At 52.4% G+C, this 10,573-nt stretch overlaps 1 protein-coding gene across 2 annotated transcripts in view; it reads right to left on the reverse strand.

Moving 5' to 3' along the window:
• Positions 3,691-10,573, reverse strand: part of CLK3 (CDC like kinase 3) — a 9,757-nt gene continuing 2,874 nt past the window's right edge. For both annotated transcript variants that reach the window (XM_021407435.1, XM_021407436.1), the window contains exons 3-13: positions 10,093-10,306; positions 7,870-7,963; positions 7,534-7,600; positions 6,722-6,838; positions 6,193-6,359; positions 5,661-5,755; positions 5,160-5,289; positions 4,974-5,056; positions 4,629-4,708; positions 4,257-4,347; positions 3,691-4,065 (exon numbers count right to left, since the gene is read on the reverse strand). In XM_021407435.1, the coding sequence (XP_021263110.1) occupies positions 3,880-4,065; positions 4,257-4,347; positions 4,629-4,708; positions 4,974-5,056; positions 5,160-5,289; positions 5,661-5,755; positions 6,193-6,359; positions 6,722-6,838; positions 7,534-7,600; positions 7,870-7,963; positions 10,093-10,306 (1,324 nt within the window). In that variant the 3' untranslated portion in view covers positions 3,691-3,879. The remainder of the gene's footprint in view (positions 4,066-4,256; positions 4,348-4,628; positions 4,709-4,973; positions 5,057-5,159; positions 5,290-5,660; positions 5,756-6,192; positions 6,360-6,721; positions 6,839-7,533; positions 7,601-7,869; positions 7,964-10,092; positions 10,307-10,573) is intronic.

The raw sequence follows: 10,573 nt of genomic DNA on the forward strand, positions 1-10,573 counted from the left end.
CATCTGGTCATTCCCTTTGGGCACAAAGGCTGTGTGTGCCTGTGTGTCGTGGTACCCATGGCTTTTCTGGAAAGAAACAACCCCTGGCCTTCAGGAGTGCCCCCAGTGGGCTTCGTACCCAGTAGTGGCAGGTGGGCCACAGCATTCCTGTGAATACACAGAGGGGAAGAAAGGATGTGGAGTCTGTCCCTGTGTGCCCAGTGGGGACCTGGAGTGAGGGTCAGTGCTGGCCTCTGTGCTCAGGCTGAGGTGACACAGGAGGCACCAGGCAGATGCCAAACTGGGGCCTTGTTCCCACAGAGGGGTCCTTGGCTCCCTTGCTGCTTGCTCCTGATCCTGTTCTGGAGGCTTACCTGCTCCCAAAGCTTCTGCTGGTTCTAAACCTGTCGGGCAGCCTGTTCAGGTGGCTGTGGAGGACTTCAGAGCTTCATATAGTGCCTTTTCTCCAGGCCAGCTGGATTCTGTCAGAGCCTGAAGCATGAGGATGGCTGCCCTGTGCGTGGGAACAACTCTAGATGTGCTGTAGCTGTGCTCATCCTACCCACCACATGTTGATCTCTGTGCTGTGCATTTACAGATCAGGCACTTCTTTTTACCTTTCATCTGCATAGAGCAGAGGCTGAGTGTATCAGAGGTGGAGGTGAAAAGACTTTGCTGGTCGAAAGGAAGCAGCTGTGTAATTAATTGGCCAGGAAGTGCAGATCTGATGCTGGATATGGGGAGAGCAGACTTCAGGCCTCCTCCTGGGGTTCTGCTTCTGAAGGCGTTGAGGTCCATCAGTGATAGTCACTTCTCAAGACCTGCTGCCTCTTAAGAGCACAGGAGCAGGTGATTGCCAAGTGGCAGAAGTCAAAGAAGTGAGGCAGAAGTCTGGCTTGGCTCTAAGCAGGGATCTTTCCTGGAGCTGAAGTGGGAAAAGAAGGAAAGTGTATGACCACTGGAAGCGAGCTCAGGAGGTGTGTGAGGGCTACAGAGATGCTGTCTGCCATTCATGCATCCAGAGCTCAGCTAGAGCTGAAGTTGGGCAGTACTGTGGGGGACAACAAAACCAGCTTTTTGAAATACACTGACAGCAAAAGGAAGACCAGAGATAATGTAGGTCTGTTACTTGGTGAGGATGGTCCCCTCACAAACAGGAGCACAGACAAAGCAGAGGCTTTTAATGCCTTCTCTGCCTCTCTTCAGCACTGATGCTGTGCTCTGGGGTGCTCAGAGCTCTGACCTGGAAGACTGTGACTGCAGGAACAATGAACTCCCGGCAAACCCCCACATAGCATGAGATTTGCTGCTCCAGCTGGATGCCTAAAAAACTGGGGCACAATGGGATTCATCCCAGGATATCCCAAAAACTGGCCGAGGTCACCATGAGACCCCTCTCCATTAGTTTTTAATGGCTTTGGGGGGGCTGGAGGCATTCTGGTTGACTGGAAGCTGCAAACTGTTGTCAAAACTGGTAGGAGGGGAGACCTTGTAAAACTGACAGTCCTATAGTTACCTTTAGTGCCTGGTAAAATTATAGAGAAGGTAATGCTGGGAGTTACTGAAAAATGCTTGAAAGACAATGCAGTCATTGGTCACAGCCAGCACATGTTTATGAGCGGAACGGCCTGTTTAATGAACTTAATTTCCTTTTATGACAAGGTTTCCCCCCTAGCTGACCAAGGGAAGCCACTCAATGTAAATCATCTTTGGATTTCAGCAAAGCTTTTGGTGTTGTTGCTGACAGTATCTCACAAAATGCCTGGCATACAGCTAGGCAGCTACGTGCTGTGACGGGTGAGTGGTTGGCTCATGGGCCGGGTTCAAAGGGTTGGCAGGAAATGGGGTTACACCAGGCTGGGGGCCAGGCCCTGGGGGGGTTCTGCAGGGCTCTGTTTGGGGGACAGTTCATTCCAGCAATAGAAGCTGAGGGAAGGGCATTGAGCTGTGCCAGAGGAGGGTCAGGTGGGGGCTGGGGAATGGGTCTGCTCCTGGCAGGGCTCACAGTGCGTTTGGACAGCGCTCTTAAAGGTAGGGTGAGATTGCTGGGTGGCGTTGGGCTCAGCAGTCCTTGTGAGACCCTTCCAACCTGGGCAATTCTGTGCTTCTAAAAGTGCTGCGTGCTGGGGGAGGGCTTGCCATATCTACCTCAGCAGGACCAAGGGCTCTGCCTCTCCTGGTGCCTGGACCCTGGTTCCTCCGAGCTGCTTTCCCTGCCCAAGCTGAGACTGAGCTTTGTGAGCAGTCAGTGCTCTGAGCAGGGGCTGCTCTGCCCTTGGGTGGGCCCTGGCCTCTCCTCAGGAGAGCCGTGTTTCAGCTTCTTCTGTAACAGCACTTAGCAGGCTCTGGTTCTGGTTCAGCTGCGTGGGGAAGGGGCAGCAATGGGGTTGGCTATTGGAAAGGCAGAGAAGCCTTGCACTTGTATTTCTTGTTTCCTCACCTGTTTCAGCTAGAGCTTATCTTTATCTGCAGAGCTGCCTCTGAGTGAAAGGGGTGGGCAGTTGTTCCCCGGTGTTGGTTTAGTACTTTGTTAGGCTTAGTCCCTGTATTTTCAATTCCCTTGCTCAAGACACTCGGTAATGGAACTTCTCTTTAAATTTCTGCTTTTCTTGAATGAGGCTGCAAGCTTTCCTTGGCTCTTCTGGGTTGGCTGTTAAACTGTAGATTGTAGATCCAGAGCAGTAATGGTGCAGAGACATTCAAGGCTGAATCACAGGATCCTTTCCTGCTGCTGTGCCAGTGGCTGAAGCTAAATGCCCCGCAGGGCACTGAACCAGGTAAAGATATTTTTGCAGGGATGGCAGCTGGGATGGAGCCTGCACTCACTGCTATGTGGCTTCAGGAAGCACCAAGGCCCATGCAGCAATAGGGTTCTTCACCTTTAAGCAAAAAATAAAGTGGGTAATGCTATCTAACAGGAGGGCATAAGCCCCCAGGGATGGAAGATGATTTGCCATTCCTCCTGGTGTGGTGTTTAGGGCATGATGGTGGACTGGGGGCTGTGTTCTGCACTGCTAACCTTTACACTGCCCTCCCTTTCTGAAAGTGAGAGCACAGCTGGGTGTTGGGCTGTACTTTCTCTCGGATGTAAAGGCTTATTTGAGGAAGGAAGTATGGGTCTCGCCCACGTGAAATGCATCTTCCTTGCAGGTGTGTGCTCTGCTGGAGCACTCTACAAGACCCAGAAGGAGGGCTGGGTCCCTTGGTTTCCTCCTTCCCTCACACTGCTGTTGCAACTCAAAGAATGCAACATCTTTGTTTTTGTAGATGTGTTTGAGATAAATAAATTTCTACCTTCACAACCATCACAGGCGCTGCCTGTGAGTGCTGCTGTGGTCAGGACCATGTGAAGATCACTGCCCTGTGTCACTGCTCGAGTCCATTTGTGACCCAATGTTTGTAACGACTCATTCCTGCTGCTACTGTGGGATGCCCTGAAATAAAGTGCAACTATTCACGTGTGCTATTCACTTGTCTGCTCTAATGCTGGAGCCTGATACCCCTGGTGGAACCAGCCCTCCTGCTGCTCTGCATAGTTCAGAGGCACAAGGGCAGAGCAGACTGGACTCTCCCTGCTCTCTTGCTTTTTGCCCTCCACTGGAGCTGTGTACTGCTTAGAGATGTTGATTAATAGGAAACTATCATCTTTGAGGGGGGGGAAAAAAAAGAAACCTGGGAGTAAGAGACCCCTGCGCCTGCCTACGAGGGAAGTATCAAACAATAAGAAACACTTTATTTTAACTTTACAACATATAAATAGACAAATCTGTGCTTTCTGCTTTAGCTTCTCCTCACCTCCCCGACCCAGGGTTCGTGTCGCAGTGCCCTTCTGAACTCAGAGAGGAGAGAACAGCACTCCCCTATGTACAAATCTAGCAGGTTTTACACCCTCCCCCGTTGTCATCTGCTCAGGTCCCGGCTGGTGCCACGACCACACAGCATCCTTTCCTCGGCAGAGAGGCCGGCAAAGAAGGGATGCAGGAGGGCTTCTGAAAACGTGATCCTTCGGGAAGGGTCAAATTCCAGCATCCTTCTAATCAAGTCAAAGAGTTGTGCGTGTTCCAGGGAGTCGTGCAGCATGTATGTCTAAAACAGAAGGGCAGGTGAGACAGATGTAGGTTCCAGTACAAGAGGAAGCAAACACCAGCCCCTAGTTCTGTGACCCACAGCAGGGCTATGGCTGTCACGGCCTCATCAAGTTTAGGGCTCTGTAACTCCTGCCTTCCCCCAGCACAGGTCTCAGGAAGGGACCCCCACGGGGGTTCAGCAGCACCTACCCGCAGGGGCTTGCAGTTCTCTTGGACATATCTCCCATCAGACGTGTTCTCATCCCATACCAAGTTCCCTTTGTGAAAGTATTTCTGCTTCCTGGAGAGGAGGAAAGAGGTGTTCAGTGAGGCTGCAGGGGGGTGGACCCAGAAGAGCTCACCCACACAGAGGAAGAACAGCAGCCAGTGAGACTCAAAGACAAGACTCAACCATTTCCCCTAAAACCTGTGATCAGGCTCAAAACCAAAACCTGCAGCGAGTTTCCCATGCTTACACCTACAGAGGAAAGACCTGGTGTGCGAGCAGGCAATTACTGTCCTGACTAACGAGCCACCGCCAACAGCTGACTGGTCTATCGGAGTTGAGGTGCAGGTTCCTACCGAGTTCTGTGGATCATGTGGGATGGAATGGGCCCAAGGATCTTCTCCATCATCACAAGATGTTCACGATTCTCGTGGGTCTGCGAAAGAGAAAAAAGCAACGGCGCATTACTTCAGAACGTGAAGCCCCGATGACGAAAGGTCTGCGTGCTGGCACAGGGTAAGAAGAGAGAAGCCTCAGCTGGAATCACCACGGCTGGAAAAGACCTCCACGATCATCCAGTCCACCTTCTGAGTTTTTAGTGCCTGGTCCGCCCTCCTCCTCCCTCCCAAGTTCTAGCCTGTTTAGACACTAAGGATGTTTACTTTGGCCAAAGGCTACGACACCTTTAGCAAGAGTCCTACCTGGAAGAGCGTGAAGCCGCGGTAATACTCAAACAAAATGCAGCCGGTACTCCAGACGTCGCACGGCTGCGCCCAGCCCAGCTCTGCAAAGAGAATAAAGCTGGCTTTGCGCTCCCGGCAAATCCCACCAGCTTTGCACTAGTTCCTTGATGGAACTGAGGCTCCCCCAGCCCCGGCAGCACTCACCAAGGATCACTTCTGGGGGACGGTAGTGCCGGGTAGCCACGATAGTGGTGTGGTGCTCGTGATCGAAGGTGGCACTTCCGAAGTCTGCCACGCGGATGCTCGTGTTCCGGATGGATTTCTCCTCACAGCTCTGCAAGCAAACAGGTCCTCAGTGCTTCTAATAGCTGGTAGAGGATTACGGTGGGCTTTCAGAGCCGCCCTCCGTCCCTAGAACTGCCCAGTCCGCACTCTTAATCAGAATGATTACAACTACGAAGCTTTGAGCTATTGACATCTCGTGTCATTGTTACAGAAAGCTGCTGAACTGCTGCTGTGGACTGAAGGCACCGAAGCAGAGCTTTAAGGCTCTTAAAAGACACGGGGAAAAGAGGCCTAACTTCCAGTTTGCTCTTGCTGAACGGACTCTGTGGGACATGTACAAAACAGGGAAGATCTGATTTCTGAAGGGAGGGAGAGGCAGGCTGCTCCTGGTTTAGTCACTTCTCTTCAGACATAGCTCACCTTTTTCTCATTGTACAGAGTATCAAAGTCAGAGTTGACAAACAAGATGTTTTCTGGCTTGAGGTCAGTGTGAGTCAGCTGGTTGTCATGTAGAACTGCACAGGTGGGGAAGAAGAGAGAAAAAACATGAAAGAACCACACACTAAAGTACTCACAGGGCTCTGCCCATCAGAGCACCAAGTCCAGTCATGTACTGGGCATCTTCACGTAAACCAACTCCTCGCCTCCCTCCCTCTCAATTCTGATGAGGCATGGTAGCCTAGCTGGGGTCCGGATATTTCTGGTAGAGAAGGCACAAAAGAGCTTACAAGCCTCTCCTCCATTCCCATCAGAAGGAAAAGAAAGCAAATTTAAAGACTGCCACTCCATCCCTGCTTTGTTGTCCATAGGAGTCAGCATCTCTCGTCTTTCTTACAAGCTTCAACAAAGGAGCTAGAATACTCAGGTACTACTATGGATAAAAGCAAAACCAGCAGGTAGTGGAGGACAAGCAGCTGCTGGCAGCTCCAGAGGCTGGCCCTACGTAACTCACACTTCAAGGCATGGCAGAGCTGGTAGGCCATGTGGCGGATCTGAGGGAGAGGGTATGGCTGGAAATTGTTCTCCTTCAGGAACTCAAAAGTGTTCTTGCCGAGAAGTTCAAAGGCAATGCACATGTGGCCGTGGAAGTTGAACCAGTCTGACATCAGGACACACAAGCTACGCAGAGAAGAAGAAATGAGGATTAAACATCGTTCAGAGACTTGACAGAACAGTAATTCTCCCAATTTTTGCTAAGCAAAAGCTCTGAGGCAGCTGACTTGGAAGCACAATAATCCCGATTGCACACCCCTTCCCCACTTTGCTCAACCACCTTTACATAAAGATCTCTAATGCTCTGACTCTCATGTCAGAGTAAGCGGTGGTTAATTTTTCCTCACTATAACCTCGCATGTCAGCTGTTAAGATGTCAGTAAACAAGTCTGTGGTACAATTAGGGACAGGCTCTCTTCTTCCGAAACGCAGAGGCATGAGACAGGTTTCCCCTGCCAGCAGAGCAGCAGCAGGTATTCCAGTCTTACAATTTGTTCTCCTTGTCCTTCTCTTTGATCTTCTTCAGGACGTTAATTTCCAGCCTGGCAGCCTCGCGGTACTTGCCAACGTTTTTTATGATTTTCAGCGCCACCTGCGATTTGCCTCTGGAAGAGGGGAGAGAAAGGAGTCAGAACAAAAGCTGTTATTGCCTACTACATGTGTTCCCCTGGGCCTTTTAGGGCCGTCCTAAGAAATACAAACAGGCACGGGAAGGAGACAGCCTTCAGCAAGCTTGGGATGAGTAAGTGATAGCGCACGAAAAACGGCGAGGTCACCGGGTAAGAGATTAGATGTTCTGCCCCTGTCCCGACCTTGACGAGTGGTTAAATACCCACAGAAATCTGAAGTGAAAGGCTCAAGTAACTCCCGAAAGAGAGCAGCAGCAAGCTCTGCAAATACCCCATGTCCTGACCCAGCAGTCCCTAAGGTCACTGCCACTCCTGCAGACACCTCCCCTGTCCAACTGCGCCTGAGACTTCTGAGGAGGCAGGAGATCCCAGCGGCTCCGCTGCTAAGCTGACCCTGGGGCTCGGAGCCAGCTGAAAGGTCGGGAAGAGATCGGGGTCGAGTGTAATCACGGGAGAGGACAAAAAAAGCAGCGCCCTGGCAGATTAAGAGGCTGCTTTCCCATCTGGCTAGCCCAGCCCTGGAGTTCCCCGCTTTCACAGTAGGGCAGTAGAGCAACCTGTGCCGAAGCTCTCAGCTGCTGAATAGCGCACTGCAGTGGCAGCATCAGTCCTGCTGCCCTCGGGAGCCTCTGGCTCTGCCGCACAGACAAGGTGTTTGGAAGCGGACCTACCTGGCGTGGTCTACGCACTCCACGACTTTGCCAAAAGTGCCTTCGCCAAGGCTGCCGACAATTTCATCTAGGAGAGAAAACAGGAGCAGGTGTGAACTTGAGGGGCGTGGCGCGAGCGGAGGTCCTGCAATTCACAGCAATAAAGCGTCAAAACAAAACCGTCTCTCGCTGCTACGCTCTTTAAAACTCAAGCGGCTATTGTCTGCCTCAGGCAATTTACTGCTCAGTCCATTTATAAGCAATAAACACTAGGAGAGCCCTCCAGTACAATAAGAGAGATCTCATCTAACACGGGGATAGAAAGTAGAGGTAAAGTTTTACGAAAGGTGGCTGTACATCGCTCTTGAAGCCAATCGCCGATCCTGCACACCAGGTGGCCTTCCTTGTCATCTTCCACGCTCCTGCTGCGCTTACTGCTCTGTTGGCTTCTCTGCGCGCACCGCCCCCCGAAACGGCATACGACCAAGTGCGCACAGCGGGCAGTTCCGAGTGGCAGATTGGGTTGTCATTCAAAGGTGGAGACGACGGTGCGTCGGTGGTTGGATTTTCCAGATCCCAGCATTTCATAAGGCACACAGCATATATAACGATAGGGATATTGCAAGGGACACGTCAAGACACAAACTAACTTCAAAACAGAAAAGTAATCAACAGCTACAGGTATGTAAAGAAAACTCTCATTAGCTACAGCGGCTCGTGCCACCGCTCTAAGCAGGGAAAGGCCCCCCTCTTCTCTGGGGAGAGAAGAACTGGGGAGCTCCAGGCACTGGCCCGGCACCACCGCTCCCCCAGGATTTGCACAGAGGAGCGGCGTCCTCGGGAGCACCGGAGGAGGCCCCAGAGGCACGAGGAGGAGGAGGGCTTTGCCACAAGAACGTCACTTTTCTCCGCTGGCAAACGTGAGGAAGGGTAAACGAGCTGGACAGGCTGTCCAGTAGAAGCCAGAGTAGCAGTTGTCCCCCGTGCAGCCTGCTCTCTGATACCTTGGCTAATGGGTCGCCAGCTCCCCAGAGCACCCTGCCACTTCTCGACAGAACCAACGAGGCCGATCCTCCATCCCTACGCCTGACTGGCTGCAAGCAGATCTAGCATCGCTCTTTTACCTTAGGGTGCAATTTTAAGCCTGGAAGAACTTTAGGAACGGGTCAAATGAATCCCCATGGAGCGTTTCACTCCAGGTGTCCGCTACAGGTACGAGGTCACGTTCACCCCTGCTACTGCTAGCTTCTACTGGACAACCAGCCGACCATTCCCAGAAGGACCAGGGTCCACAAAGCGAGCTGTCCTAATTCCTGATCTTTTCCATTTAGCCTTAAAAATGGAAACAGAGCTCTACATTTCCATGCCTGCGCTTCTATCAGGCTTTTCTTCTGTACCCCTTGCCCCACGCTCAGTCCAAAATGAGAAGCTACAGACCCCCAGAGGTAAGCTGAAACAGAGAAGGAGGTAGAGAGGAGAGAGGACAGTTGAGAGAGCTGTGAGACTTCAAAGGATTCAGATCACACCAACCCAAACCTGCACACTGGATCACCGCACAAAACCACACTGGAACATTTTAGTCACAGCCCTGGCTCTTTCTAAGGCAAAATTTTAAAAAGTCAATGGGAAAGGAGTGAAAGGAGGAAAGCAACAGACCGTCAGAAGTTCCAAGCCATGCAGATATCCACTATAGCTGCAGGGATCAGGACTCGGTCACTTAATTGTAATCGTAGTTAAAAGCAACAAACGTGCATGATGGAAACTTTCCTTAGTGGAGAGAAGCGAGGCAGACACGGTCTGATACCTCACAGCACTTCCAGGATGGTCAGGGGACAATCCTCCCTCCCCCGTGCCGAACATTTCCACCTACTCCTCGAAACATCTCGGGAAGGAACACCCCGTTCCGTTAGAATCAGGGTGGAAAACAGCGACATTTTCAAAGGAAGGGAAGCCTGAGGACAGTCGTGTGGAACTAGGCAAAGAGGACACGTGTGTTCTCGGAGGGTGCGGGGCTCTGCCGAGCACGGTGGGACAGGGGTTAATAACCAAGGGCTAACGGCTGAGAAGAACAAGGCTCGATACAGCTGGCTGACCCCGTTCGGTGCGGGATGCTGGCACAAACCCAAACCAGCACGCCCTCACGGAGCGCTCCGTATCACCGCTGCGCACCAACCCCCCCCCCCCAGAGAAGTATGGATACGCAGAAGCGAGGCCCCCGCTGCGTGTAAACCCGCACAGCCATCAGGATGCAGCAGCCCAGCTGGCCTGGAGCCAGGGCTCGTCTGTTAGAGCGTCACGTGTGCGCCATTTGAAGCCTTCACTCATCCCCTCCCCTGGCCGTGGAGAGCACAGCTTAGTTTCCTCACGTATTAAAGCTACAGGGGCTGGGCTAAGAAAAACGGAGAGCTACGAACGCTCCTGGCTTAACAAGACACGTTCTAGGGAACTACAGACTGCACGTAATCCAAACAAACACAAAAAAACGGGATTGGAGGTACTCACCCAGAGTGTTCAGAGCTAGAAGGAGGTAAGAATGGTTAGCACCTGACCAATCCCGAGCTCGTTCTGGATGCTACTCACCGAGGAGGCACTGCTACAAGACCTGGTCCTGCGTTTCCGGCAGCGGTGCTGGTGCTTCTTGTCGCGGTACTGCTCTCTGTCGCGGGATCGCCGCCAGTTTCGCGTGCGGGTCGAGTAATAGTCCTCGTCGAAGGACGGGCTCCGCTCTTCGAATCTGTAGGCGTCGCTGTCCCGCCGGTCTCTGTATCTCCTGTGATAAGGCATCCTGTCATGGCTGCAGCACAAACAAGATCTGTCAGTCTGGAACGCATGAGAAGCACGGTCCTGCCCCAGCGGGGTGAGATACCCCCCCCCCCCCCCCCCCCCCCATAAGAACCTTCATCATTGGAGACCCCCCCAACGGGACCCCCATTAGTGGGGAATCCCATTGGGAACCCCCAGTTTGGGGACCCCTTTATGGGATCCTTTCGAGAACCTGAAATTGGGGACCCCCCCCCCCCCAGCCCCCCCCGACTGAGGAGTCCATAAGGACATCAGTGGG

Source organism: Numida meleagris, chromosome 9 (assembly GCF_002078875.1).
Source record: "Numida meleagris isolate 19003 breed g44 Domestic line chromosome 9, NumMel1.0, whole genome shotgun sequence".
NCBI lineage: Eukaryota > Metazoa > Chordata > Aves > Galliformes > Numididae > Numida > Numida meleagris.